The sequence below is a fragment of the Tripterygium wilfordii genome, chromosome 3 (assembly GCF_013401445.1).
Source record: "Tripterygium wilfordii isolate XIE 37 chromosome 3, ASM1340144v1, whole genome shotgun sequence".
In the NCBI taxonomy this organism is placed as follows: Eukaryota; Viridiplantae; Streptophyta; class Magnoliopsida; order Celastrales; family Celastraceae; genus Tripterygium; species Tripterygium wilfordii.
This window is the reverse complement of record NC_052234.1, coordinates 320,073-345,076: the sequence shown is the minus strand read 5'-3', so window position 1 is coordinate 345,076 and position 25,004 is coordinate 320,073. Positions and strand designations below refer to the sequence as shown.

The following is a 25,004-nucleotide window of genomic DNA, read 5'->3' as shown; positions in this document are numbered from 1 at the left end:
TTTATTTTGATGCCACATTTACAATTCAATTTTAGTTTGATTTCACAAGATATATTAAACAGAATGAAACCAATTGACATCTAAGCTGCAAAGACATCTTTAACTGCAACCATCAACCCTAGATTTTCTATAATTATATGGAGTAAATTTATTACACAAACATCTGGTTGTTTCTAGGCTGTAACATGTACAAGAAAATTCCACCAGCAACTGAAACATTGAGCGACTCAAATCTTCCGGCCATGGGGATGCTGACAAGCTCACATTTCTGCCGAGATTTCTCTGAAAGGCCAAGGCCTTCGCTACCCAGAACCAAGCACAATGGTACATCTACTAATGATTCTGTATACCCTTGAGATAAGGATGATAGCTGTTTCATTTCTCTGTCACTAGCCGAATGTCCGGCAAGCATCCGCAGTTGGAATTCATCTTCAAGGGCTTCAAGATCATTCCAAGAGCCTGAAACTATAGGCAGCTGAAAGGAAGCACCTCGACTAGCACGGAGTGCTTTCTCATTGAATGGGTCGCAACAGCCAGGAAGTAGAAAGACACCACCCTGACGGAATCCCATTCAAATATTAGAGTGAATTTCGCAAGTTATAAGCTGATGAAAGATGAATCCTATAGAATGACGTGCAAAGGGGAACAGATTCGTTAAGGCTGGTGAAATGAAAAGAAAGTTCAGATGCTATACATTGTAACTTACTATTAGACGAAAAAAAATATGAGAGTTAGCCTGTAGATTTTGCAACTAAATCCTTACCCATCTAAAGGCCACAGCTGATCGAATCAGAGTTCCTAGGTTACCAGGGTCCTGCATGGAACAACTCTCATGAATTAGTGAAGCAACATGTCCAGAAGATTCCTGAAATCAAAAGCTTGCAACTTTGAGCTTATGTTTTATTATTCATGCTGGACAGAGTCTTTAAATGAACATTGTGACCTTCTATATCAGGTGTTTAAAGGAAATAGCCACATAACTAAAAAGATGACCAGTTTCAAGTGAAATCTACGAGACGAATTCATGTTTATAAATGTGGCTAATGTTTTATGTTTGGCCGTTGATCTGCCACAATCCTCCTCTAAAGAGCGGTGCTGCACAAAAATGTGCTAAATGCGCAGACATAATCAGAGTTGGGACAAAGTATATCCAACACACTATAATATATGTCCAGACATATAAATGAGCTAATCATCAAATTTAAGCAGTTGCAGCACAAAAGTATTCATTTCACTTCCATGAAGAAGAGCGAGTTTTGCAAAAAACAATGAGAAATATGCGAGAAGTCCAAATACACCTGCCCTATGTTCTTTATCTTTGAGCAAGATACGCAAAATTACAACGTGAAAGGAGAAAAAAAGGACCGGAAGCAATCAAAGAATATTTGTTGGATTCACATCCATACCTGGATCCCATCGAGTACTAGAACCCGGTGTGGGAAAGGGAACCACGTCTTACAATCTGCACTATTTTGACTAACATCTACATTGGAGAAATTGGTAGAAATTCTCATTAAGGCAATTGCTTCAGTAGACTCTGTTGACTGCACCCCAGAAAGCTTCTTTATCACTGCCGAGCTCACACGCACAATGTGAACTGACATATCATCCAGCCCTTCAGGAATCTCAGCCTTATCAAGTAGTAACAAACAATCAATTCCAACTGCTCTCCCTTCTAACGTCTCCCAATACCTGCATATTTCACTTCAGATAAAATATTTGTCATTACCAATATCATGCATAGAAGTAGAAGAAAGAAAATCCTGCCAATGAGAGACAACTATGAAGAAGATGGAAAAAGTCGTATAGCAAAGAGAGAAGGAGGATGATGACACAGGAGTAGCAATACCAAGCCATCTCAGAATACAGAAGAAGATAAAGGTTAAGTAATATGTTACTTTGCAGCAAGACTTAACGCGCTAGTTGAATTGTATCAGGCAAGTTTCATAAAAAGTTGAAACAATGGGAAATCATGCCTGTGAAGATCATTTAAACCACTCAATGGCAAGAATTATCAATAGTCCCTACTGTTCTGTAAACTGCCACACCAGAGTCCACTATCCACTCGCAGTCCTTTCAACAAAGATCCCAAAACAAATTGATCTTACAACCAGTTTCACTAACATTTTATGTCTAAACAATCTAATAACTTCTGTTGCCAAATAAATTCTTTTTTGAGACAAGTTGTCAACCACCACAAAGAGATTCACTTTTCAAGGCTTCATGCATGTCCTTTCTTTCCACTAGTGATTGGCTTGATCTTCCAGTCAATATATTGCCAGACAAAAATCAATAGATAAAATGGAAGGACAGACTACATGAAAATCTACATAGACAAGCATGTAAAATTCCAGCCACTAATACATCAATCCAAAACATTGTCTATTTGAAAGTTAACAAATAATGATAATTAATAATCCAATCCCCGACCTCAACAGTCAAAAGATCAAATCAAGATTAACCCCAGTTTCAATTTTTTATTTGCTTCCTTTTCCTTCGCATTTTCACTGTAAACAAACACCCGCAAGTGCAGGGATTACCTTATGGGGGTGGCACCAACAACAAGAACTGAACCGTGAGAGTGGCGATAAGAGGAGCTGTTGCGGAGCTTGAGACAGTGTTTCACAAATGGGTTAGAAGTGCTAGTTATGGATTCCACATGAGAAGGTAAACGGAAATCAAATCCCACTAAATTATCAGTATTCTCAAACCCATAACCCTGATAAGAAGAATTCCTTTGAAACTGGGTTCGTTGAGCAATTGCTAGGTTTACCTTTGGATTTGAGAGTTTGAGAAATTGTGAAGAAGAGGGCGTTGAGACCCAGGAAGCATATGAGCATTGCATTCTGCCTTCTCTCTCCCTTTTTTCCTGCATATTTCTCGCGTAAAGATAATATTGGTTTTAAACGGCACCGTTTAAGCTCCCTCGAGTGACTGACTGATTGGTGAAGCTACAAAGCGGTGCCGTTTCGTATATAAGCGAAAAGCGTCTTCTCCGGGACTCCGCGTTCTTCTGTCTACGTGACTCCGTATACGCCCAACCTCTTATTGAAATGGCAGATTGGGCCTCTTCTTGTGGCCCAGTGGGCTTGAGGTAGTCTTCACACCTCAGTTCTAGTAGGGCCTTGCGGGCCCATACAGAACAGTGCCAACACAAAAGGGCAAGTTAACGTTGGAAGGTTTCTGTCCAACGGTCAGGGAAGTATTCGAATTTTAAACGCTCTCGTCGAAACCCCTAATAAGCAAAGGTACCCAATTTCCACACACTTCCATCTTCTTCAGATCCTAAACTTTCAAGAAACGCTAATTTTCTCGCTTCAAAAAGCCCTAATTTTGCATGGAGGGTGTCCAATCAGACACATGTCAAGGCCGAGAAACCCAAGCGTCGAATCCGATCCCGTATGTGCCCACGGTCTTTGATTGGGAAAAAGACGTGAACTTGATGCAAGAAAGCAGTGACTTCATGGAAGATGACCAGAATTCTTTGGTTGACTCTATGCTTTGCGACTCCAATTCAAGGTTGATCCCATCTAGTTTTACCAGACCAGATTGCACAGGTCAGTAGCTTTTTTCCTTGGTTTTGTCGAAGTTGTTGGCCTGATTTGTGACGAAAATAAGTAAATTGGAAATCGAAGCAACACCAAAATCTTGGATTTTGTGATTTGACTGTATCATAATGGTTATTGAAACAGACGAATGTGTGATGTTTGTAAATGCTGGAGGTGAGTCTTCAACTGAACCAGATTCCTGTATCAAGTTTATGGGTGACACATATTTCCAAGGAGGGACAGTATTCAGGACACATGAGCATATAACTGATGCTGGAGATTATCAATTTATATATCAGTCGGCAAGATTGGGAAGCTTTAGTTATCAGTTTGACAATTTACCTCCTGGAGATTATTATGTTGATCTACATTTTGCTGAGATTATTAACACAAACGGGCCTAAAGGGATGAGGGTGTTTAATGTGTTCATCCAGGAAGAGAAGGTACATCAGTCAAGCATAAAGCATCTACTATATGAATTTCTTTTACCTGTTTACTTTTGGGTTTGGTAAATATTGGTACTTAGAAGTGTCTGTTATTGGGCAGGTTCTATCAGGAATTGATATTTTTTCGGTTGTTGGAGCCAACAAGCCATTGGCATATCTTGACACGAGAGTCTCCATAAAAGAGAATGCCGTGATTCTTATAAGATTTGAAAGTGTTAACGGTAGCCCCGTGATTAGTGGGATATGTATCAGAAAAGCACCAAAGGTGTCAGGTATTTATTGTCCCATGCCTGTTTTTGTTGATTGATTATCTAGACTAGACGTGTTGATATAATATTGAACAATTTGAAGCAACTTATAACTTTCTTTTGATTTGATTGTGGATGAGATGACAGTCCCTTCAGCAACAAAAGAATATCTTAAATGTAACAAGTGTGCTGCTGAGATAGAAGTTTCTCCAGCTCAGGTTAGGTGGAATTTATCTGAAGACTAACAAGTTTAACTTCTCAATTGTTGCTTATTTAGCAGTTTTGTTTTGGGGCTAGCAGAAAAAACTTATGCAAACAAAAGCTACTTCCAATTACGAGAAGAAGATACAACAACTCACCCTTCAGTGTCAGGAAAAGACCAATGAATGCCATGAGGCTTGGATGTCATTGACCGAGGCAAGTGAACAACTGGAGAAGGTTAGGATGGAACTTGATAACAAGATCTTTCGGACACGTTCTCTAGGTAATCACAAAGCATAAAGGTTGTGACCATATATAATAATAAAAGGACGTAGATTTCTTCTGCCCGCAATTTCTTATTGCCATGCAATATAACTCATGTCACTAATATAGCATAAAAATGAAAAATATTATCAGCAACAATAAGAAATTGGAATTTTGCTAGAAACCATCCCTACCATGGGGATGCTTATTCAATGGTTTTCTCTACCCTCTAAGTTGGTTATGCTCTTTGAATTTGATAGATCAAACTGTGGAGAAACAAGCAGAAACTCTGCGGAATATCGAAAACAGCTACAAGCATGATAAGAAGTGCTGGATAGTTGCGATCAAGGATCTACAAGAAAAAATAAAGGTGATTCTTGAGATCTTAATAGGAGTTTCCATATCAAAACTACTCGAGTTGTATTTATTAGTAGGCTTTTGTACTTATTTCTCATTTTAGTAAAAATAATAATTTTTTATAGACAATGAAGAAAGAGCATTCACAGCTCTCTCGTGAAGCACATGAGTGTGCTGATTCAGTACCTGAGTTGAGCAACATGGTAGCGGGAGTTCAGGCATTGGGTACGTATCTAATGCTTTCAACGTAATGAGTTTGGCCATTGGCAATATTCTTCTGTGTATACTCACAGAATCCGTCTGCAGTTGCACAGTGTGAGGATCTTAAACTGAAGTATAGTGAAGAGCAAGCAAAGAGAAAGGAGCTCTATAACCAAATTCAGGAGACTAAAGGCATGTTTTTTCTTTTGCTATGTAACTGTGAGATATTTATTCATTGGCGCATCATATTTTGAAAACTGGGGACTCAAAGGTTGCTACCATCTTCAAATTCAGGAAATATAAGGGTTTTCTGCCGTTGCCGCCCGTTAAGCAAGGAGGAGATATCAGCAGGCTGCGCAACAGTTGTAGACCTTGATTCTGCAAAGGATGGAGATCTTGGAATTGGGATCGGTGGCTCCACCAAAAAGACTTTTAAATTTGACCGAGTGTACACACCTAGAGACAATCAAGGTATATATCTGTGTGGTACGATTTATCTGATATGCTATTAAAATTTTTGTGTTAAAAAGAAACATGTATTAAGCCAAAGGTTTGGTTTTGCCTTACAGTTGATGTGTTTACGGATGCTGCGCCATTGGTTATTTCAGTGCTAGACGGCTACAATGTTTGTATATTTGCATATGGCCAGACAGGAACAGGCAAAACGTTTACAATGGAGGGTACTGAGCAAAATAGGGGGGTCAATTACAGGACTCTTGAGCAATTGTTTGAAATTTCCAAGGAAAGAAGGGAAACGTTTACATACGATCTATCTGTTAGCGTACTTGAAGTCTACAATGAGCAGATCAGAGACTTGTTGGTGACATCACCAACATCAAAAAAGTAACTTGGCCGAGCTACTAAATGTTTGAAGTTTAATTTAGTGCAGGCTGCAAGTTATATAGCTTGGTCAAGATAGCTCTTTGGACAATATAGGCTACTTAATCATCATTTTGTGTATGGACAGATTGGACGTAAAACAGTCTTCTGAAGGGTTCCATCATGTTCCTGGAATTGTAGAAGCTAAAGTTAATAACATCAGGGAAGTATGGAGTGTGCTGCAGGCTGGAAGCAATGCTAGAGCTGTAGGGTCCAATAACTTGAATGAGCACAGCAGCCGATCTCACTGGTACCAAGCTCACGACTCTTGCCTTATCTTGCTATTATTAAGAGCTTCGTTATGTTTTAATTGGCTTGTAAGTTGCAACAAACACTTAATAATAAGAAGTTTGCATTTCCTATTTGTTTATTCAGCATGCTTTGCATCATGGTGAAAACCAAGAACCTGATGAACGGTGAGTGCACCAAGAGCAAGCTTTGGCTTGTGGATTTGGCAGGTAGTGAAAGACTTGCGAGAACTGATGTGCAAGGGGAGAGACTCAAAGAAGCTCAAAATATAAATAGATCCCTTTCGGCCCTTGGAGATGTGATATATGCTTTGGCAACTAAAAGTAATCATATTCCATACAGGTATGTATTAAACATGCACGCCTTTATAAGCTCTCCGCTCTGGAGACCACATTTCATAGTTTAATTTTGTGACAACCTATTATATTGGTTTCAGGAACTCCAAGTTGACTCATTTGCTTCAAGATTCACTTGGTAAACAAACATTAGTCATCCCTTGCCATTTGAAAATGTTTTTGGGGAATGTCTATTTAATAGACTTGGTTAGTTACTGTTACTGTCATGGTCATGGAAGTACTGGATGAGCATGCACTTTTGCCATAGTTATAAACCCTGAAGTTACATCTTTTATATGTAAAGCATGATATAATTTTGCAGGGGGAGACTCCAAAACATTGATGTTTGTGCAAATCAGCCCTTCTGAGAAAGACTTGAGCGAGAGCTTAAGTTCATTAAATTTTGCAACTCGAGTTCGAGGGGTTGAATTGGGTCCTGCAAGGAAGCAAGTTGATACAAGTGAGATTCAAAGGATGAAAACAATGGTAATTTTGGTTATTTTCAATTTTAGTACTATGAGCTTCTCTCTCCTACAAAAAATTTCTTATAGATTGTGGATGCGTTCTGGATTTATTTTTCTTTTGAAGCTTGACAAAGCAAGGCAGGAATCAAGGTCCAAAGATGAATCTCTGAAGAAACTAGAGGAGACTCTACAAAACCTAGACAGTAAGGCCAGAGGCAAAGACCAAATACACAAAAACCAACAGGACAAGATCAAAGAACTTGAAGGCCAACTTGAGTTGAAAACATCCTTCCACAGCCTGTCAGAGAAGCAAGTCTCACAACTTTCAGAAAGATTGAAGGGGAGGGAAGAGATTTGCAGTGGTCTCCAACAGAAGGTCGCTTTCTTTTTTAAATTGAATGATATATGATTATTCTCTCCTTTATGGCTAATTGGAATAGAGATATCTGCTGAAGGTTAAAGAACTCGAGGCTAAGCTTAGAGAGCGGCAGCAGTCAGAGTCTGCATCTTTCCAGCAGAAGGTATGTACATTAATCTTATAACTATATTGACAAAATTGATTTTTCTCCCTCGAATCATTTTCTGGGAGGATCGATATTTTTTACCATATAATATATATACTGCAATAAAATGGAGACATTGATGCAAGTGTATAAAGGCTTCCTCGGAGAGATTCTGAGATAAGAACGACTTTTCTAATGCTTAAAACAATCACAGCAATGTCATATGACTGAAGGTTAACTACTGGTTCATTTTCAAGCAGGTTAAGGAAATGGAGAACAAGCTGAAGGAGCAATCGCAAGATTCCGACTCTCATTCTCTTATTCTTCAACATAAGGTTGTAGGCTAGACCTAGATAGCCATGCCTAATGCTTCAATATGTAATGGAAGTTGAGAATAACTTTGTACATGCTTTCCTTTTTGTTTACCATTTCTTTACAGATTAAGGAGCTCGAGAAACAACTTCAAGAGCAGGAGCAAAATTCAGAGGCTGCTTTACTTCGCTCTAAGGTCTGGTCATAATGGTCACATCCATTAGATGTTCGAAAATTATATCGGCACATAACATCAAACCTGTTTTCCAATTTACAACTTTTTAGCAGATAATGGAGCTGGAAGACAAGTTGAAGCAACAAGATCTTCGTTTGCAGTGTAAGCTCAGTTCCGGTTCAGCCGATGTGATGGGGTTCACTCCTAGGGAAGGAAAGTCTTACGTTAGAGATGAAGAGTTGATAAAAGAAATTGATCCTTGTGTCCTAAGGAATTCAAACTCTATCAACCGCCCAATGAGTCTGGGGTCTATATTGCCCAAAAGAAATTCTCTACTCAGTGAAACTAGAAAGAAAAGACATTCCAGAAGTAGTGAAACGGAGAACATTACCACCACAACCAACATGGGTAGAAAGTCTGATCCCCCAAAAGTTTCGAGGGTCATGAAAACAACAAAGCCAGTGACAGCTACTACTACTCAAGGGTTTTTGAATCACAAGAGAAGTAACAGAGATCAAGTACAGGGAAATAAGGAGAGGGACAGCAAGAAGAAGATATGGTCTAGGTAGTAAAGTAGTGTATATCAATTGAAGATCAAATTTGTGTTAGTTTTCTTATTTCGGATTCCGTCTTACACTTGTATTCAATTCTTGGAGTATATACAGCCTTAGTTCTTTGTGCACTACAATGATATGCATACCTCCCTTCTTCTCATAACACTTCTCTGGTTCTGCTATTGAATGGTTGTAGTGGATTTTGTATCACCCTGATTCTAGGCACGGGATTGTTAGATTGTTATAACACTTTGAAAGGTCACAAAATTCTCTACACCCAAATAGCTCTGAACTACGAGTTCTGAAGCAACGTCTTTCTCGAGGAACACACTTCGGGGGCCTCTTAGTTTACGTTTGCTCATTTTGTAGAGAGATAATATTTAGCACAAGCAGCACCCGAAAAGGCCTAATCTGACCATCCTTATACGTCTATCACATGGTCACATGGAATCTGCGGACACTGAAGTGATTCCAATCTATTATGTGAACAATGCCATGGGAGTTGGAACATCTTTCGAAAGCAGATGTAGGTTGAGTGACAGAACATACTTGGGAAGAAAAAGGCCCAGAATTAGGCCCATTTGACATGGTCTTTTAAGTCTTAACCTTCTCATTTTCATTGCGCATATGATGTTGTCGTCTTCTTGACTCTCTTGAGAACTCTTAATAATTAATTAATGAGTTAATCAAGGTTGACTAATTGTAATAAACTTGAAATTGAACTTTCTGTTTCCGGAGCTGATTAGCTCGCATGGTATGTCACACAAGCCCAGCCCAGTCCGGCAAACCAGATATTAGCTCACCTCACCATGAACGTCATCCCATAAACGCCAGAACCCCCTCCTTATCTGTGTATATATACTAACATATGTAAAAGCAGCAAACAGTCTCCCAACCCACATCGCAAATACACAAAACCTGCAGAATACCACATATATTGTAATCCCTTTCAGTGTTTTTTCTTCTAAATGGCAATGTCGCCAGAGAAAGAACATCCAAAGGAGGCATTTGGATGGGCAGCAACAAACTCATCTGCTGTCCTCTCTCCATTTAAATTCTCCATAAGGTTTTTTTTCTCATCTAATGCCATTACAATTTCGTTTTCTACCAAAGTGCTGTGATCTTTATCGTTTTCATGCTAAATACGAATCCTAGCCACTGAGTTATGCACACGGAATTTCATATGTATTATGTGGGACATTGAAATTTCGGCTCAATGATAGGATCCGATATGATATTGACGGGTTTGGCTGTGTGTGTGCAGGGCAACAGGAGAGAAGGATGTGACCATCAAAGTATTACATTGTGCGATCTGCCACTATGATCTCCACATGATCGAGAACGAATTGGGCTTCTCTATCTACCCTATCGTTCCTGGGTATGTATGCGTGTTAAGGAAATTTAATTCATTGCAGTTTGTCACATAATTTAATCAATTAAAAAGGTTAATTAATTAATACTGTAGGCACGAGATTGTGGGAGTGGTGACAGAAGTGGGTAGCAAGGTACAAAGTTTCAAAATTGGAGACAGAGTGGGTGTTGGCTGCATGGTAGGATCATGCCTTTCTTGCAGTAGCTGCAATGAGAATCTCGAAAACTATTGTCCGAAAATGATACGCACCTTCGCCGCCAAGTACCACTACGGAACCACCACATACGGTGGCTTCTCCGACCACATGGTGGCAGACGAGCATTTTGTTGTTCGTATTCCGGACAACTTGCCACTTGATGCGGCTGCTCCTCTGCTTTGTGCTGGAATCACAGTTTATAGTCCATTGAGATATTATGGGCTTGACAAGCCCGGTATGCATACAGGTGTTGTGGGCCTTGGTGGGCTGGGCCATATAGTTGTCAAGTTTGCAAAGGCTATGGGGGTTAAGGTCACAGTGATCAGCACCTCCCCAAATAAGAAAAAGGATGCTATGGAGAGTCTTGGTGCTGATGCATTTTTGGTCAGCCGTGACCAAAACGAAATGGAGGTACTAATATTTATCTTATCACATATGGATTATTGATTAAATGTGCCGATGCAATTTTTGCATCAAAGGTATTGTCCGCTCTTAGATAACTCTATGTGGATTCTTAGTTTCTTACCCTCCCTCTCACAGTTTTATTCCGTGAAATTATCCCGCATCCTCCACTTAAACCCATGACTTCTTAAAAGTGGGAAAGTGAGTGTCCAAATAAATAAGTTATGGATTCGAGTGGGGGAGGCTGAATCATTTCCTAAATTAAAAACATGACGGGAGGGTACGAATACCCATAGAAGTATACCAAAGCGGACGGTACCTTTGATATAAAAACGCATCGGCAAAATGTATTAAATTTTTTTAAAAAAAAATCTTGGGTTGCACTGAAAATCTAGGCCGCGATGGGAACAATGGATGGGATCATTGATACAGTGTTTGCAATGCACCCTTTGCTGCCATTGATAGGTCTATTGAAGTCTCATGGAAAGCTTGTTATGGTTAGTGGGCCGCCTGAGAAGCAACTTGACCTACCTGTTTTTCCCTTGTTAATAGGTAAGCACGTATGATTTAAAAATGTTTTAATTAATTAAGTAATCATGTGAAAATTGTGGCTAATTATAAAGATGGGTTGACTGGATTGGATTGGATTGGATTGACAGGGAGGAAGACGTTGGGAGGTAGTTTGATTGGTGGAATGAAGGAAACGCAAGAAATGATTGATTTTGCAGCAAAACATGGAATATCTGCAGACATTGAAGTGATTCCAATGGATTATGTGAACACTGCCATGGAACATCTTTTGGAAACTGATGTTAAGTATCGTTTTGTGATTGACATTGCGAACACATTGAAACCAACGGCCTGAATAAATAATTAATTTCATTGACAACGTTCATGCTCTCTAAATTTATTTTTATTTTGTCAGAATGAATAAACAATAATGTCATTGCCCAGTTTTTGATTACCTTCTGTGTATTGGCTTTTGGGCTAAGTGGGCTGGACATGGGGTTGTAAAGTGACCAACTTTATTGGGCTTAATGTCATACTTTGAGTAGCCGAATACAAATTTTTTCGATTTGCCATTTACTATTTTAGCCCAGATGGGGCCCAATGTCATGGTAAATTGAACAAAAACTAAGCGTGTGGTCATAATAGTATTGTTACTAGTGAAAATCAAATGTAGGACATTCTGAATTCATATAATTTAATTCCGTGGAGATTTACGATTAGACGATCATCTAAGTGATTAACAAACGGACAGGTGAAGCAAGGACAAACTCGACAATCAAATGTTGTAAAATATGAGTCTCGGGAGAGAAGCAGACACACTTGTGTTTATATGTTATGTGTCGTATTTTATTGAAGTGTGGAAACAACTATATAACTATTACACTGGTTTACAATCAATGACTTACGTAATTACAATCTCTATCAAATGCAACAATCAAGGTACTAATTACAAGGTATCAATCATGAATTTAATCAAATCCTCAATATGAAATCTGCTTAATTGTCGAATCTCCGATTAAGGAAAGTCTCCAATCAATATTGAATCTGCTAATAAAAGTCTATACGTTAGTTAATATATTTGAGAGGCATATGTGATGAACCCAGTACCAGAATGTTTTTTGTGGGAATTAACCGGAAATAATTAATGTAGATAATAAGACAAAAAACACTAATACGCACAAAAGTCTAAAATGGAAATGATTAAGGTGGGCTGGTGGGTCAAGAAGCAGCCAAACCACAGTGATGGCGTTTCTCTCGTTTAAAGGAGAGGACTAAAGAGGGTTGCAGTGCAGGCCTCTTCACCACTCGTTTTCATTCAACACGTCATCACACAAAACAGAATCAAAAACTGATCTCTAAAACCAAGAAACCCACTGATTTTAAGTGAAAATATATACGTTATTGTTATGTATGTGATGATGACTTTCTTTAGTTTGATCATCAGAAAACATGACACGTATAGTCAAGACTTATAATCTTACATTGGATTGATTGGCATAATTAAAAGGAATGGTATATAAGTAAAGTCCAAATACTTCTCACACAAAAAACACATATATTAAATAGCCAATAAAAACTTTTAGGGCCACATATTGGGTATCCATTGAGACGTCGAGTCATATGTTGAATCAAAGAGAACAATATTTGTTGTGTGGGTCTAGTGCAGTCGCAGTGTCACTCTGATCCACAACAAACGCATTTTTTGGATCTAAATACTATAGAGACGGTTCAATATAACAAATTCATGTGAACCCGTGACACAAGATAAACAATTTTTTTTTTTTTACGTGTCTGGACTTGAATTTCTAGCATGTATGCATTCAAGAAACAACTAAGTGATCACCGACTGGGGTGTGGGGCCATGGAGTATGTGTGGTATATAATAAGATAGGTGAGGGTGGCAGTAGAGAATAGAAACTCTCGTCGAAGTCATGGGCTTCTTGCATCGCATGCATGTAGCGCACAAGTAGCAGTGGTAGTTAGTCTTACAAAAGCTGTTTCTACATCATATAGAGTGTGAGAGAGAGTCTTCACGTTAATCACGCTGCTTCATGTCCTTACACTTCTCTCTCTCTCTCTCTCTCTCTCTCCCTCTCTATATATATATATATATATATATATATGATTTGATAATGTTCATGGTCCATATATAATAATTGTTTATTTGAAAAAATAAAGGAAGAAGAAGAAATAGAAGGAAAAGAAAAGAGAATGGTTTGCTGCTTTGGTTACCAAAAAACAAAAAGAGAGACACAAATGATTGCCAAGCTTTTTGAATATACCACTTTACTGAATGTGCAAGTGTGAAGTGTGTGTGTGTGTATATACATGGGGTTTTAGGGATTATGAGCGAGAGAGAGATGGTATGTATTGGTACGTAAAATCACCAATGTGTTAAAAGGTGCATTGTAGGGGACTATACATATATAGCTTATGTGTAATATTACACATATATAAATAGTTGCTTTGGGTACGTAGGTAACGGTTTATAAAACTGTTTGCAGAGCAAAGTAGCAACATCGATTTAACTGCTTATAATCTTTACCATTAATGTTTTCTACACACAATGCTATAGATATTACAATTTGTAAAATACTTATGTTACAAATATTTTTTATTATTTATTTTCAAAAAAAGACGTTGTTTGACACCCAAATAAGCATGCAATATTATTTAAAGTCATATGTCATCCACCCAAAATGTAAAGTATATGAATTTTTCATGCATCATGTAGGGAATGGAAGCTAGTGAAAGTAGAGAATAAAAGATGAGATGACCAACACAACAAAAGAAATTGAAAGGCTACTTTCTCTTTATTCTCTCACTATTCATATTATTTACACCTCATTTTTTATTATATACACCCCATTCTAATATATTTTTAAATGATTAATGAGATATATTTTATAAAAACAAGATGTAAATAATGTTAATCGTGTATCACATCATGACAGGCTCCACCATCTAAGTAAATATCATCAATAGCATCAATTTGCAGGAAGAGTGGCTCACTCCCCAAGACCCTAAAAAAACCTATACATAAACAATATTTTACACAAAAGAACCAACCCTAAAGTTTTAGGCTTTAGATGCTAAACTTGTCCCTCTCTCCCTCACTACCTCTCTCTCTTTCATTCAAAATATAGAGAATCAATTCAAACGACCGCTTTTTCAGACCACCACTGCCACAGTGGCAGTGCCACTAATTATTACCGACACCACATTACACATAGAGAGAGAGAGAGAGAGAAAGAGAAAATTAACTTGGCTGGCTGTAGGCTCTATATATAGCATAACTGTACAGGCCTAGATAGAGCTGCATGTATCAGGCAACAGAGACCTTTGTATAAGCTATGCTGATACTGCCTGTTATGTGTTCCATTGACATTGACACATTGTTTTTGTTTTGTAGCTCTGATCAGTTTCCTGAGACAGTGAGAGTTCTGAGAGACTCTCTGACTCAACATAAAACAAATCAAAGATATGGTCTTCAATTCCAATTAATGTGTCCAAAATCCACCCTCACAGATCCCAAAACTATTTAAAACATTGCAAGGAAAACTGTGTCTATTGTGACTCATCATGCAGATTAATCAAAACTAATACAATTAACATCAAGAATTTAATAAGAACTATTGTTCGACAAGAAGTTTTACATTTTGATTCTGCACCATTAAACAAATTAAGTAGAAACAAACACACTCACTCATATATATCCCTACAAATTAAGATGAGTTTTTTTAAAATAATTAATACAACTTTTTTTCCCTAATTATCCTTTTTAGTTGGGGTGTAGCCAGCTAATTCTTTAATTTGAAGAAGATGATTCTGATCAAATATATATGTACTAGGGCAAAGAAGTGTAATGATTCAAGTCACTCCAACCTTGAACACCATTCCAGTTGCCTGTAGTGCTATCATTGCCAATATTACCAGTACTAGTGTTGTTAGTATTAACTGGTGAATAAGAATTACCAAAGAACCACTCAGTTGTTGTTGTTGTATCAGCTTCATGATCTCTTCTTGAATTCCCAGCAACATGATCATCATCTGGCTTTGAAATCTCCAGATTCTGAAACAAAATGGGTTGTGGCTTCTGCACCTGGTTCTCCACTGCAGGAGCTGAGGTGGAGCTAAGCATGGACTGCAGTCTCTGCTGTTGCAACTTCCAGTGCAAATCTTGGTTTATACAACTCAAGGACTCAATTGAAGATGCAATATTGTTACTGTTGTGAACATTATTAGTCATCTCCAATGGATGGTAATTGAAACCAGTGCCCAACAGAGAACTTCCAGAATGATCAACAGGAGTGAATGAAGGGGATGCTGCAGTGAGAACAGCAGTTCCTGCAGTTCTCATGTCTCCATGATGATATGAAGAGAACTGGTTAAGAATAGATGATGATGATGACAACCCACCAAGCTGAAAGTTCATAGATGGAGAGAGACCATGGAAGAACTTCAATCCACCACCAATAATATTAATCTCTGATGACCCACTTGAGTGATCACCTGATATTGAGAGCCTTGAGGTAGATGAAGAAGATGATGACTTGACTTTCTTGTTCTTCCTGCAGCCGCCGCCTATCGGAACGTTCCGCAAGGCTCCTCCTTTAGTCCAGTATCTTCTACATGTCTTGCAGAAGTGTCTAGGCTGTGAGAGATTGTAATTGTTGTAGTAGCAGAATTTAGTGTTGGATGAGTCACATCTTGGACACTTGAGGACTTGATCTAGTGGCCTTGTTGCCGTTTTACGGTTACCGCCGGAGCTCTGGTCGTCTTCTTTGCTTGCTTGATTGTCAGGGGACGTCATGTGTGATTGTGAAATTTGGTTATGTGGGTTTGGGGTTTGGTTTAATTAGTAGCCTAGTGGGTAGAGATGATGATGATCAATTGAATGGTTTCATATTTGCATGAGGTGGGAGAGACATGGGATGTTGTTGATGGGGTCTTGTGATTTTCATCAAAGGGAGGGCTTTTGGGATGAAGAAGGTTTGTTGTGTATATAAGCTAAGCTAGATCTAGTATGGAATGAATAAAGTTAGATGAGAGAGGAGGAGGAGGAGGAGGAGGAGGAGGGAGGAGAAGCATATATAGGACAAACAAGTGTAGAGCTGTAGATGATCTCAAACTGATAAGGGTAGAATAGAGAGATCCACAACTATAACATCAATGACAATATTATTGGATAGGATTGTCATTAATATTTTGTTGAAATTAAAACCCTAGGGATTAGATTAAATTTAATTAGAGGATATTCTTTCTCATTTTAATTTTTTTTAATTGAGAAAACACAATACAAATTTGTCTTTTTGACATTCAATATGATCTAAACTTGGGTCGTCAGGCCCGTGTGTACAAAATTTTTTCACCTAACAACAGAATAAGTTGGGTTAAAGTCCAGCGCGTGATCACAAAAATATTGCTTTCAATGAGAAACGAACTTAGCACCGTGCGAGTCCATAAGGTTTGGTTATAGAGAAATTCACAACTATCACCTAAGTATTTTTTAATTCTAATTTAATAAAGTTAATTGATAAATATATATTTTTGATAAGCTAATTGATAAATATTTGGGACAATTTTTGTTGATCATATGGAAGATGAATAAAGCATGACTTTTTCCCACGACCAAAAACTACTATTTATACACTTTAATCATTATACAATTCGTCTCACATACTTTTTGTGTCAAAGAATGTCTCTGTAATTAAAGATAATTAAGTGCAAATCCTAGACAAAATGAGATAAAATTAAGAAATTACTCTAAGATGGAGTAACAACAAGCAAATTAGCACGGGATTACAATGTGATGAATCAAAGAAAAGTTCATCTAAGTTAACTCAACCATATCCTTAATATCATCGAAGTTAGTCGGTTGATTCATAAAAATATGCATGTACTGGTAATAAAATAAGTTAATTTTTTTTTGGTAACTGAAAATGACGCTATAAAAGACTGTCTTTTGAATATTTGATAATTTGATATGGATTGACTCAAATTGTTATGTCTGTACATACATAAATTTTCCACTTAAATATGGAGTAGAGTTGGGTAAAAGTAGTCGAGGGTGTAATATAAGTATTTCACAAAATGTAAAGCCATTTACAGATCATGAAATAGAAAATGGAGTCTGACTAACTAGTGACGAGAATTCCAAGTCCACAACATAATTGAGTGGTGCATGTGGGTGCAGGAAGTGGGTTATGATTCATGAACAGAGTGATGGGTATGATAGTTTACAAGTACTCTAGTACTTTGTTGGGGTATGATTTGATGGAATGGATGATGATGATAAGGTTATAAGTGAAATCAGAGCAGCAGCAGCAACAGCAAAAGCAAAGGACAGGACAGGAGGATTCAGTCAGTCAATGAAGAGGGGGGCATCAACAGCGGTGGGTCTCTGCCAGCCTTGGTCCAGTTCTTCCTTCGTAATGTCCCTTTTATCCCACCCCCTCCACTTTATTACAATGCCCCCATAAAATACATGAATTACTCCCAACACGTGTCAAATAATTTAATTTGAGAATGTACAACACCTTCTGCCCCGGCCTACTAGTTAAAGCAGCTTGTAAGAGCATCTGCATCAGTTTCTCTTAACAGATTCCCTAAAATACAGACAAAATGTCACTTTCCCCTATTTTACAGATTCCCTATCCAATCAACACTGCATCAGATTACCTATCATATTCTCTATTGCATTAAAATAATATTTATTTCTCTTTCCTTTATTTATTCTATTCATATAAACTACTTCTATTTAAAATAATAAATTAATTACATTTAAAACAATATATTAATTAAAATAATAAATTAATGTTATTAAAAATTAGAAAAAAAAATTGAGGAGAGAGAAAGAAGAGAGAGAAAAAGTGAGGAGAGAGAAAGAGAGGAGTGAGGAGAGAGAGAGGAGAGAGAAAGAAGAGAGAGAAAGAAAGGAGTGAGGAGAGAGAGGAGGGAAAAAATGAGGAGAGAGGAGAGAGGAGAAAATAAAGTAGTAAAAAATATTATTTTATGTTTAGGGAAGTGAATAGTGGTTCTCTAGATGTAGGGAACTACTGTTCATATTCTGTAAAATAGGGAACCTCTAGGTAATCTGATGCAGAGCTCTATTTTGACAAAATCTCTAAATTTTACAGACAGACTCATGTTTAGGTAATCTGATGTGGATGCTCTAATACTTTAATTTGAGATTGGAAGATAATTAATCAACCCTATTTTAGGCCCTTTTAGCCTAAAGTGATTAAACATCAATTTTTCTCTAGCTTAAACTTCTATTTCGGTCAAGGCTTGGTCTAATTGTTTATATCATACGTCCATCGTCATCTGTATTCCGCCCTGATATACTCATTATTTACATTATTTTATACCCATCATTGCATTTGTTTTTGTCTCGTTTGGATTAAATTGAACTATCATATTGTCTAAAGTTTATATTTTATATGAATTTCATGTTTTGAAAAGAAAAGCTATGTTTTATGCAAAAAAGGAGACTCATACCATATTGCCCTTCCTCGAGTAAGGTTTGAACCTTCCTCTAGGAAGCCACGGGTTTTGACAACTTTTATGAAGTCCGCATGAAAAAAAAAGAAGCAAACATGAGGGTAAAGACTTCAGAAACTTAAAAGAAAGATTTTACAAGTAGTTTTTGACGCCCAATATAAAAGTCAATTTATGTGTCCAACCTTATTTTAAGAAATGATCTCGCCTCCCCCAACTATAACTCATGATCTCTTGGAGGTGGGATTGTCAGTATCCAAGTGACCAACTAGAAACAATACCTTATGTTGGACATATGTGTATATATAGATATATATATATCGATGATCATCCGTATTCCACCCTAACCGTTAACAACATGAACAATATTTTTATTCAAAAATAGAGCCAAGCAAGTTTTATCGCTAATTTATTTTAACTCTTGAGGGTCTTTATGGACTTTTTCAATTTGTACATTGTTTTTATGTACTTTTAAGTTATTGAATCATTCTCACAGGCGCATTGATTACATACATAATATATGATATATCATCTCTCAGTTAGATTTTGATTTTGACATCTTATGGGTTCAGGAATCAAAAGAATCGCAGATAGAAAAGAAAGTACAATAGTGGAGTGTACATACTACACACTGCAAGGGTACTCTCTTTTTCCAGCAAAGCTATTTATGTTAGGACTTGACGAGTGATACAGAATTATCCACTTCAAATCTCTCTCTCTCTCTCTCTCTCTACTTAAATAGAACACAATACAACACTAGTACACTACTACTTTATATATATATATATATATATATATATATATGAAGTAGAACTACTTAATCACAAATAATTAATGTTGTGTATAATTGATTGAGATTAGATGGGATAGATTATAGATATACATTGTTAGGGTTTATAGAAACAGCATCACTAGATCAGCCGCTTTTAATTACTATAGCATAAAAATATTGCATACCCTAGGTAGCTACAAGGAACAAACAAGTCCTATATATATATATATATATATATATATATATATATATATATATATATATATTGTGTTTGTATGGATGGAAATATTGGGACGCAAGTAGCGCCCAAGGAAATGTATATATCTATGGTGGAGAAGAAACGTCAACAGGTAAGTAGAGACTGCATTACATCATAATTCATATATTTGTATGGTATATATGAAGTAGAGAGAGAGAGAGAGAGAGAGAGAGAGACAGAGAGAGAGAGGGACAGAGAGAGAGGTGAGTATAACACGTGAGACTGAGAGAGGTGGCTGGATCCCCGTGAAACCAAACCAGAAACAGTATTACATTGACACCCAACACTACTACTTTATTTTTCTATTTCATGCTACTTAATTACATAACTAGGTTGTTGATTAAGGGATCTGGACTTCACATGAACGTTACAGTGACACATGTAAACATCGAATGTCCAGACAAATCTGCACGGTGTCTTTCTCGGTTACAAGTCTAATTCATTCTTAAGGGGGATTTGAAGCTGAGACCAAAATTAACTATAGGGGAAGGTAAAGTTAATATGTAAAAGACTTGCCGGTTTCTAATAAGAAGAAAATTAATGGAAGATAGAACAAACATTTATTTATAACTGTATATTGGTCGGAGTGCAATTAACTAATTAGCAGGAACTACGTACCCATGTTGGTCAAATGTTATATCGCTATCACAATCAGTCTCACTGTTTGTAAGTAAATTAATTTCTTCACTAATTATTTTTTTAAATAAGATAAAAAGGGAAAATTTTCTCTTCTTATAATCCAACTTTAGCTTATTTTTATGCAAAGTATTTCTAAGTTTGTGTTGCTTGCTTTGGGCCTCGGGCTAATGGCAAATGCAATGGGGAGTATAACGTTAAGCCCAATAATCTTGGGTAACTCAAGAGGCCCATAACTCAATCCATGGTGCATAGGCCCAACAAAAACGATTACCTCACGAAATGCATTTTAATGAACGATTTTTATTGTATAGAACGGATACGCTTTTTGCGAATTATATTCGCCCACACACATTAATAAATATTGTACAAACAGATTTGTGCTTCACGAGTCGTAGTCATTGGTTTTTAGACTTATAAAACGTATTTATTGTATGCAAAGTGTTTATATATATACCAATCAATTGAGTGATGTCAATCCCGTAGGAGATATTAATTTTGACACGTAGAGTTGTAAAGATTGCATTATTCGTCTCTATAATGAAAGTCGAATAAATAAAAATTTTCCCACTACATCAATCCCCAGAAGATGTAGGGCCAACAAAAACGCACGGGTTGGCCTCCACATCAACAAAAGGTCGTAATAAGAAGCCCAAAATTAGAAAGGGGAACCAAACCCATTGAAGCAGACACAGAAGAGAACACCAAACAAAGAGAAAAGGACAAATGGTGATGTGTTCCGACTTTGGGCGTGCCACGTGTTGGACATCCGAGACAGCTTTCGCTGCAGACCAGTTCTCTCCTTGGGTCTGTCTCTCTCGCCATTCTTCCACGTACCCTCCTGTACAAAGCCTTTCACGAAAAATTTGTCATCACTCCCAAACGGACCTATGTATTCCTTAGTTTCATTGAAAAATTTGTCATCGCCATATGCATAAATAAGAATTCTCTCATGCAAACTTGAAGTAGAGATTTAAAATACATTTCATTTTTTGATGGTGCGGATAAGTGGAATGACAAATAGATAATTATTTTGGGTATCATATGTTTCAAATCAACGACGAAAATATAAGTTCGCATTGATCCGTATTTTAAGTCTGCATAAGAGAATTCCTTATAGTGGGTGGACACAATATGGAATGAGCTGTGGTATATGACAAAAACTAGATATAGGTTAACACTAATTAAGAGGTGGTTCTATGTTAAGCTACTTTGTTTACCTTACAAAGCAAGAAAGAAGAGACAATACATACCATTACCATCAGGTTATAATTTAAAGTTAGCATCAAAAGCTGGCAATGATGATTGATAGCCACATGATTAGCCAGAATAATTTCAGTCTCTATCTCCTCAGATGAGATTGTCAAGAAAAGAAAATTTCCACAGTTGATGAAACAGGAAGTCTTACGAGGAACCAAGTTACATGGTCTAGATATAGACACACATCTACTGTATAGCTCGATATGTTGAACAAAACAAGGCACAATACAATCACAAAATAGAAGAATTCGGCGAATTCAAAAGAGCTTTTGTAGATCCTGCTGACATTGTAGTATTCGTAGAGCAGCTGCTACAAGAACACTGAGTTCTATACTTCTCCGAATCCGTCAATCCTAACAACGAAGACGTATTGCTGAATTGGCAGATATTGATTGGAGGAGCATAGTATGTTGGCACAGGCAATTTCCCAGGAAGGCTAGGCAATGGAGCTTCAAAATTAAGCACATTTATCGCTTGCCTGATCGATGGACGCAGAGTGTAGTCCGGATGACAGCACCATAACCCAACTGTGATTAAGCATTCCATTTGATTCTCATCAAAATCGTTGTCTAATCGCTTGTCCACAGCGTCCAGAAATCGGCCTTGTCCATATAAGTCCCAGACCCACTCTACAAGCCTCACTCTGCTTGGTTCTTGTTTTGGTTCGACAGGCCTTCGTCCGCAGGCTATTTCAAGAGCAACAACTCCAAAGCTGTAAGCATCGGATTCCTTGCTAGCCTTACCTGTTGTCACACATTCAGGGGCTAAGTACCCCATGGTTCCGGCTAAGACAGTTGTTTGAGAGCCTAATTCATGGTCAACAAGCCTTGCGAGGCCAAAATCGCCTAACTTGGTATTGAAATTTGAGTCCAACATTACATTGCTGGACTTGATGTCTCTATGGACAACACATTGTTCCCATTCTTCATGGAGATACAGCAATGCAGATGCCAAACCAAGTGCTATTTTGTACCTGATTGTCCATGTCAATGGAGCTTTCTTCCCTCCGAAGAGATGTGAATCAAGGCTTCCATTAGGCATGAATTCATAGACAAGAAGTAACTCACCGCGCTGGTGGCACCATCCGATGAGTTGAACCAAGTTTCTGTGCCTTAACCTGCTGATTACCCTCACTTCTGATATGTACTCCTTCTTGCCTTGCTTCGATCCTTTCGATACCTTCTTCACCGCCACTTCTGTGCTCGATTCACTCAACAAACCCTTATAAACACCCCCGAATCCTCCCTCTCCAAGCTTCCCTCGTTCGGAGAAGTTGTTCGTTGCACTGCTTAGTTCACGGTATGTGAATCTTTTAGGCCCTGTACCCTTCTCAAAGTCATTATCTATTGAGCCATCAATGCCATAATCGTCATCTTCATCTCCACTTCCCTGCATTCTTTTACAGTATATGAACCAAGACAGTCCTAACCCACAAACCAAAACACCAAAACCCACAACTACACCAATCACAAGTTCTATTTTAATACTAGCCTTTTTCTTTCTCTCCTTCAAAGTTGAATTAAAGTTCCATGAAAGAATGTTATGAGCTTCCACCCACTGACCTGTAGAAGCAGAGAATCCTATTCTAACCCATTCAGGCAAAACCTTGGTCAAATCAATAGTGTATGAAAGGCTAGAATTCCCACTAAACATTGGATTATTAGCATAAGTTAGAAAGACACTTAGATTTCTTGTAGTGGAATTGTAACTTACCCAAGCATTTGCTGTTGATCCATTCTTAATGCTACTTCTCCAAGTGACATTTGTGACTGAAATAATTGAATTCACATTGATTCCGACATGATCATCGCTTGGATCCCATGTATTCTTGAAGCTATCAAACTCAACTGCTACAATCTGATTACTGGTACGATTATCAAAAGCCATTTCTGGACTAAACAGAGCTAGGTAACCACCAGATGAATCTTGTGGGATTTGGGAATCAAATGGAGCAAGAAAGAAAGAAATCCCATCACCATACAAGTTGAGATCAACGGATTTCATGATGAAGGAGAAGTGGGTGGTGAAGTCTGTGACTTTGCCGGTTTTCGAGTCCCAAATATGCACAGGTTGTGAATATGAAACTCTACCAACACTGCTTGTTAGGCTTGCATCTGCTTGGTTCTTTGTGATCTGAAGAACTGCCCCTGAAGAGAATGAATCTCCTTGGAATTCAATTTCTGGCATGTTTGTGTGGAATGTTGAGAAGTTGAAGAAGAGTGATTCTGCATTAAGAACCATTAACAGCAAGAAAAGAAGATGAAGAAGCCATGGTTTTAAGAAAACCATGATTGAGAAGGCATGTGAAGAATGGAGAGAATGAAACTATGAGTAGTTCAACTATAAGGTTTTCTTATTTCATGGTTAAACTAGATTAGTTATTTAATCAATTTGATTAGGTAAAAAGCATATAAACCGTCAAATAAATTACTTGGTCCATCCTCGTGATGAGCATTTGATCAAAGTTGGGCTAGTAAATTGTCATTGTCAAGAAGAGTTCTAATAGCAGATTATGGGTTGTCAAAGATGATTAATTAAGTTAAACCAGGCCGGCAGGAATAAGTTTTATGCATATGAGTTGGGTTATGTAGAGGTTCCATTTGGTGGCACGCCCAATGATTTTGTCATTGGACTTAAACCTATGATGGAAACAGAGGGAAGAAGACAAAGAATCAAATTCCGTCACATAATATAAAATTGAATCAAGACCATTAGTACAATAGTGAATTGTCTATCACAATACAATGCAAGCGATGCCATTGCCGTCCAAGTTCTCCTGGAATTTCGAGGTGACAATACGGCAGAGAAGAATGATGTATTGTCTTCTGCTAGTAGTATTTTAAAATACCGGTTGAACCGATCGGTTGACCGGTTGAATCGGAAACTGGAGGGATTACCGGTACAATTTAATAAAATATCGATTAAATACCGGTTTGGTCAAATACCAGTTCAATTGACCGGTTTCCGATATAAATATCGGTTGAGAGTGTTATTATTGTGTTTATTATTTTATTTAAATGGATTTAATTTATAGTATTTTTCTAATTTTTCTAATAATTTACAATTATTTTATAATTTATTATGAATTATCAAAATTTAAATTAATTAAATCAAACTAGAATATTGGTTGAACCGGTCAAACTGTTTATCAGTGGCCTACCGGCACGATTCGAAATCCGGTTTTTAAAACATTGGCTGCTAATCTTGCTGTTTTGGAGCTGGTATTGGCCTATTGTGAAAGTTCGGTAAAAGTTGCTGTTTGGAGTTGGTATTGGCCTATTGTGAAAGTTCGGTCAAAATTTTAAGGGTTATCTCCGGTTGGGTCCCAAACAGAAATGAAATTGCCCTGAAGTCCATAACA

The 25,004-nt window shown here is 37.6% G+C and overlaps 5 protein-coding genes across 8 annotated transcripts; 2 read left to right on the top strand and 3 right to left on the bottom strand.

Moving 5' to 3' along the window:
• Window positions 1–29: 29 nt before the first annotated feature.
• On the bottom strand, window positions 30–2,874 carry LOC119988681 (uncharacterized tRNA/rRNA methyltransferase slr1673-like). 3 transcript variants are annotated; one of them, XM_038833815.1, is made up of 4 exons: window positions 2,541–2,874; window positions 1,407–1,704; window positions 764–865; window positions 30–556 (listed from the first exon to the last, which is right to left on the bottom strand). In XM_038833815.1, exons 1-4 carry the CDS (start codon window positions 2,843–2,845, stop codon window positions 152–154), a joined length of 1,110 nt encoding a protein of 369 aa, XP_038689743.1. In that variant the 5' UTR covers window positions 2,846–2,874; the 3' UTR covers window positions 30–151. The 3 variants fall into 3 exon arrangements, with proteins under 3 accessions (XP_038689743.1, XP_038689759.1, XP_038689751.1); XM_038833831.1 differs by having other exon boundaries at window positions 764–814; XM_038833823.1 differs by having other exon boundaries at window positions 1,407–1,692.
• A 332-nt stretch (window positions 2,875–3,206) lies between these two features.
• On the top strand, window positions 3,207–8,897 carry LOC119986830 (kinesin-like protein KIN-14R). Its single transcript, XM_038831528.1, has 19 exons — window positions 3,207–3,557; window positions 3,693–3,991; window positions 4,095–4,266; window positions 4,390–4,460; window positions 4,543–4,726; window positions 4,968–5,077; window positions 5,190–5,289; window positions 5,371–5,457; window positions 5,560–5,736; window positions 5,835–6,108; window positions 6,233–6,394; window positions 6,520–6,735; window positions 6,830–6,867; window positions 7,051–7,214; window positions 7,317–7,568; window positions 7,648–7,713; window positions 7,956–8,030; window positions 8,135–8,203; window positions 8,296–8,897. The coding sequence occupies exons 1-19, from the start codon at window positions 3,338–3,340 to the stop codon at window positions 8,749–8,751; spliced, it is 3,192 nt and encodes a 1,063-aa protein (XP_038687456.1). The 5' UTR covers window positions 3,207–3,337; the 3' UTR covers window positions 8,752–8,897.
• Window positions 8,898–9,644: 747 nt separating this feature from the next.
• Window positions 9,645–11,727, top strand: LOC119986839 (probable mannitol dehydrogenase). 2 transcript variants are annotated; one of them, XR_005465345.1, is made up of 5 exons: window positions 9,645–9,802; window positions 10,001–10,114; window positions 10,202–10,715; window positions 11,172–11,258; window positions 11,366–11,379. XR_005465345.1 is itself a non-coding variant. In XM_038831536.1 (5 exons), exons 1-5 carry the CDS (start codon window positions 9,705–9,707, stop codon window positions 11,569–11,571), a joined length of 1,089 nt encoding a protein of 362 aa, XP_038687464.1. In that variant the 5' UTR covers window positions 9,645–9,704; the 3' UTR covers window positions 11,572–11,727. The 2 variants fall into 2 exon arrangements, 1 of the variants encoding a protein (XP_038687464.1); XM_038831536.1 differs by having other exon boundaries at window positions 11,102–11,258; window positions 11,366–11,727.
• A 3,072-nt stretch (window positions 11,728–14,799) lies between these two features.
• LOC119995297 (dof zinc finger protein DOF5.7-like) lies at window positions 14,800–16,254 on the bottom strand. The gene has a single exon (XM_038841763.1). It carries the CDS (start codon window positions 16,027–16,029, stop codon window positions 15,064–15,066), a length of 966 nt encoding a protein of 321 aa, XP_038697691.1. The 5' UTR covers window positions 16,030–16,254; the 3' UTR covers window positions 14,800–15,063.
• Window positions 16,255–21,662: 5,408 nt separating this feature from the next.
• On the bottom strand, window positions 21,663–23,977 carry LOC119989435 (L-type lectin-domain containing receptor kinase IX.1-like). The gene is made up of 2 exons (XM_038834950.1): window positions 23,357–23,977; window positions 21,663–23,032 (listed from the first exon to the last, which is right to left on the bottom strand). Exons 1-2 carry the CDS (start codon window positions 23,930–23,932, stop codon window positions 21,875–21,877), a joined length of 1,734 nt encoding a protein of 577 aa, XP_038690878.1. The 5' UTR covers window positions 23,933–23,977; the 3' UTR covers window positions 21,663–21,874.
• Window positions 23,978–25,004: the final 1,027 nt, after the last annotated feature.

Excerpts from the sequence above, each read along its gene's own strand:
- LOC119988681 (XM_038833815.1), bottom strand. The coding sequence starts at position 2,845 with ATGCAATGCTCATATGCTTCCTGGGTCTCAACGCCCTCTTCTTCACAA. Across the intron at positions 1,705-2,540 it reads GTTGGTGCCACCCCCATAAG|TGAAATATGCAGGTATTGGG; the intron begins GTAATCCCTGCA and ends TTTTATCTGAAG. Across the intron at positions 557-763 it reads CAGCTGTGGCCTTTAGATGG|GGTGGTGTCTTTCTACTTCC; the intron begins GTAAGGATTTAG and ends GGATTCCGTCAG.
- LOC119986830 (XM_038831528.1), top strand. The coding sequence starts at position 3,338 with ATGGAGGGTGTCCAATCAGACACATGTCAAGGCCGAGAAACCCAAGCG. Across the intron at positions 3,992-4,094 it reads TGTTCATCCAGGAAGAGAAG|GTTCTATCAGGAATTGATAT; the intron begins GTACATCAGTCA and ends GTTATTGGGCAG. Across the intron at positions 7,714-7,955 it reads CTGCATCTTTCCAGCAGAAG|GTTAAGGAAATGGAGAACAA; the intron begins GTATGTACATTA and ends ATTTTCAAGCAG.
- LOC119986839 (XM_038831536.1), top strand. The coding sequence starts at position 9,705 with ATGGCAATGTCGCCAGAGAAAGAACATCCAAAGGAGGCATTTGGATGG. Across the intron at positions 9,803-10,000 it reads CCATTTAAATTCTCCATAAG|GGCAACAGGAGAGAAGGATG; the intron begins GTTTTTTTTCTC and ends GTGTGTGTGCAG. Across the intron at positions 10,716-11,101 it reads GTGACCAAAACGAAATGGAG|GCCGCGATGGGAACAATGGA; the intron begins GTACTAATATTT and ends CTGAAAATCTAG.
- LOC119995297 (XM_038841763.1), bottom strand. The coding sequence starts at position 16,029 with ATGACGTCCCCTGACAATCAAGCAAGCAAAGAAGACGACCAGAGCTCC.
- LOC119989435 (XM_038834950.1), bottom strand. The coding sequence starts at position 23,932 with ATGGTTTTCTTAAAACCATGGCTTCTTCATCTTCTTTTCTTGCTGTTA. Across the intron at positions 23,033-23,356 it reads GATCAACAGCAAATGCTTGG|GGAAGTGGAGATGAAGATGA; the intron begins GTAAGTTACAAT and ends AAAAGAATGCAG.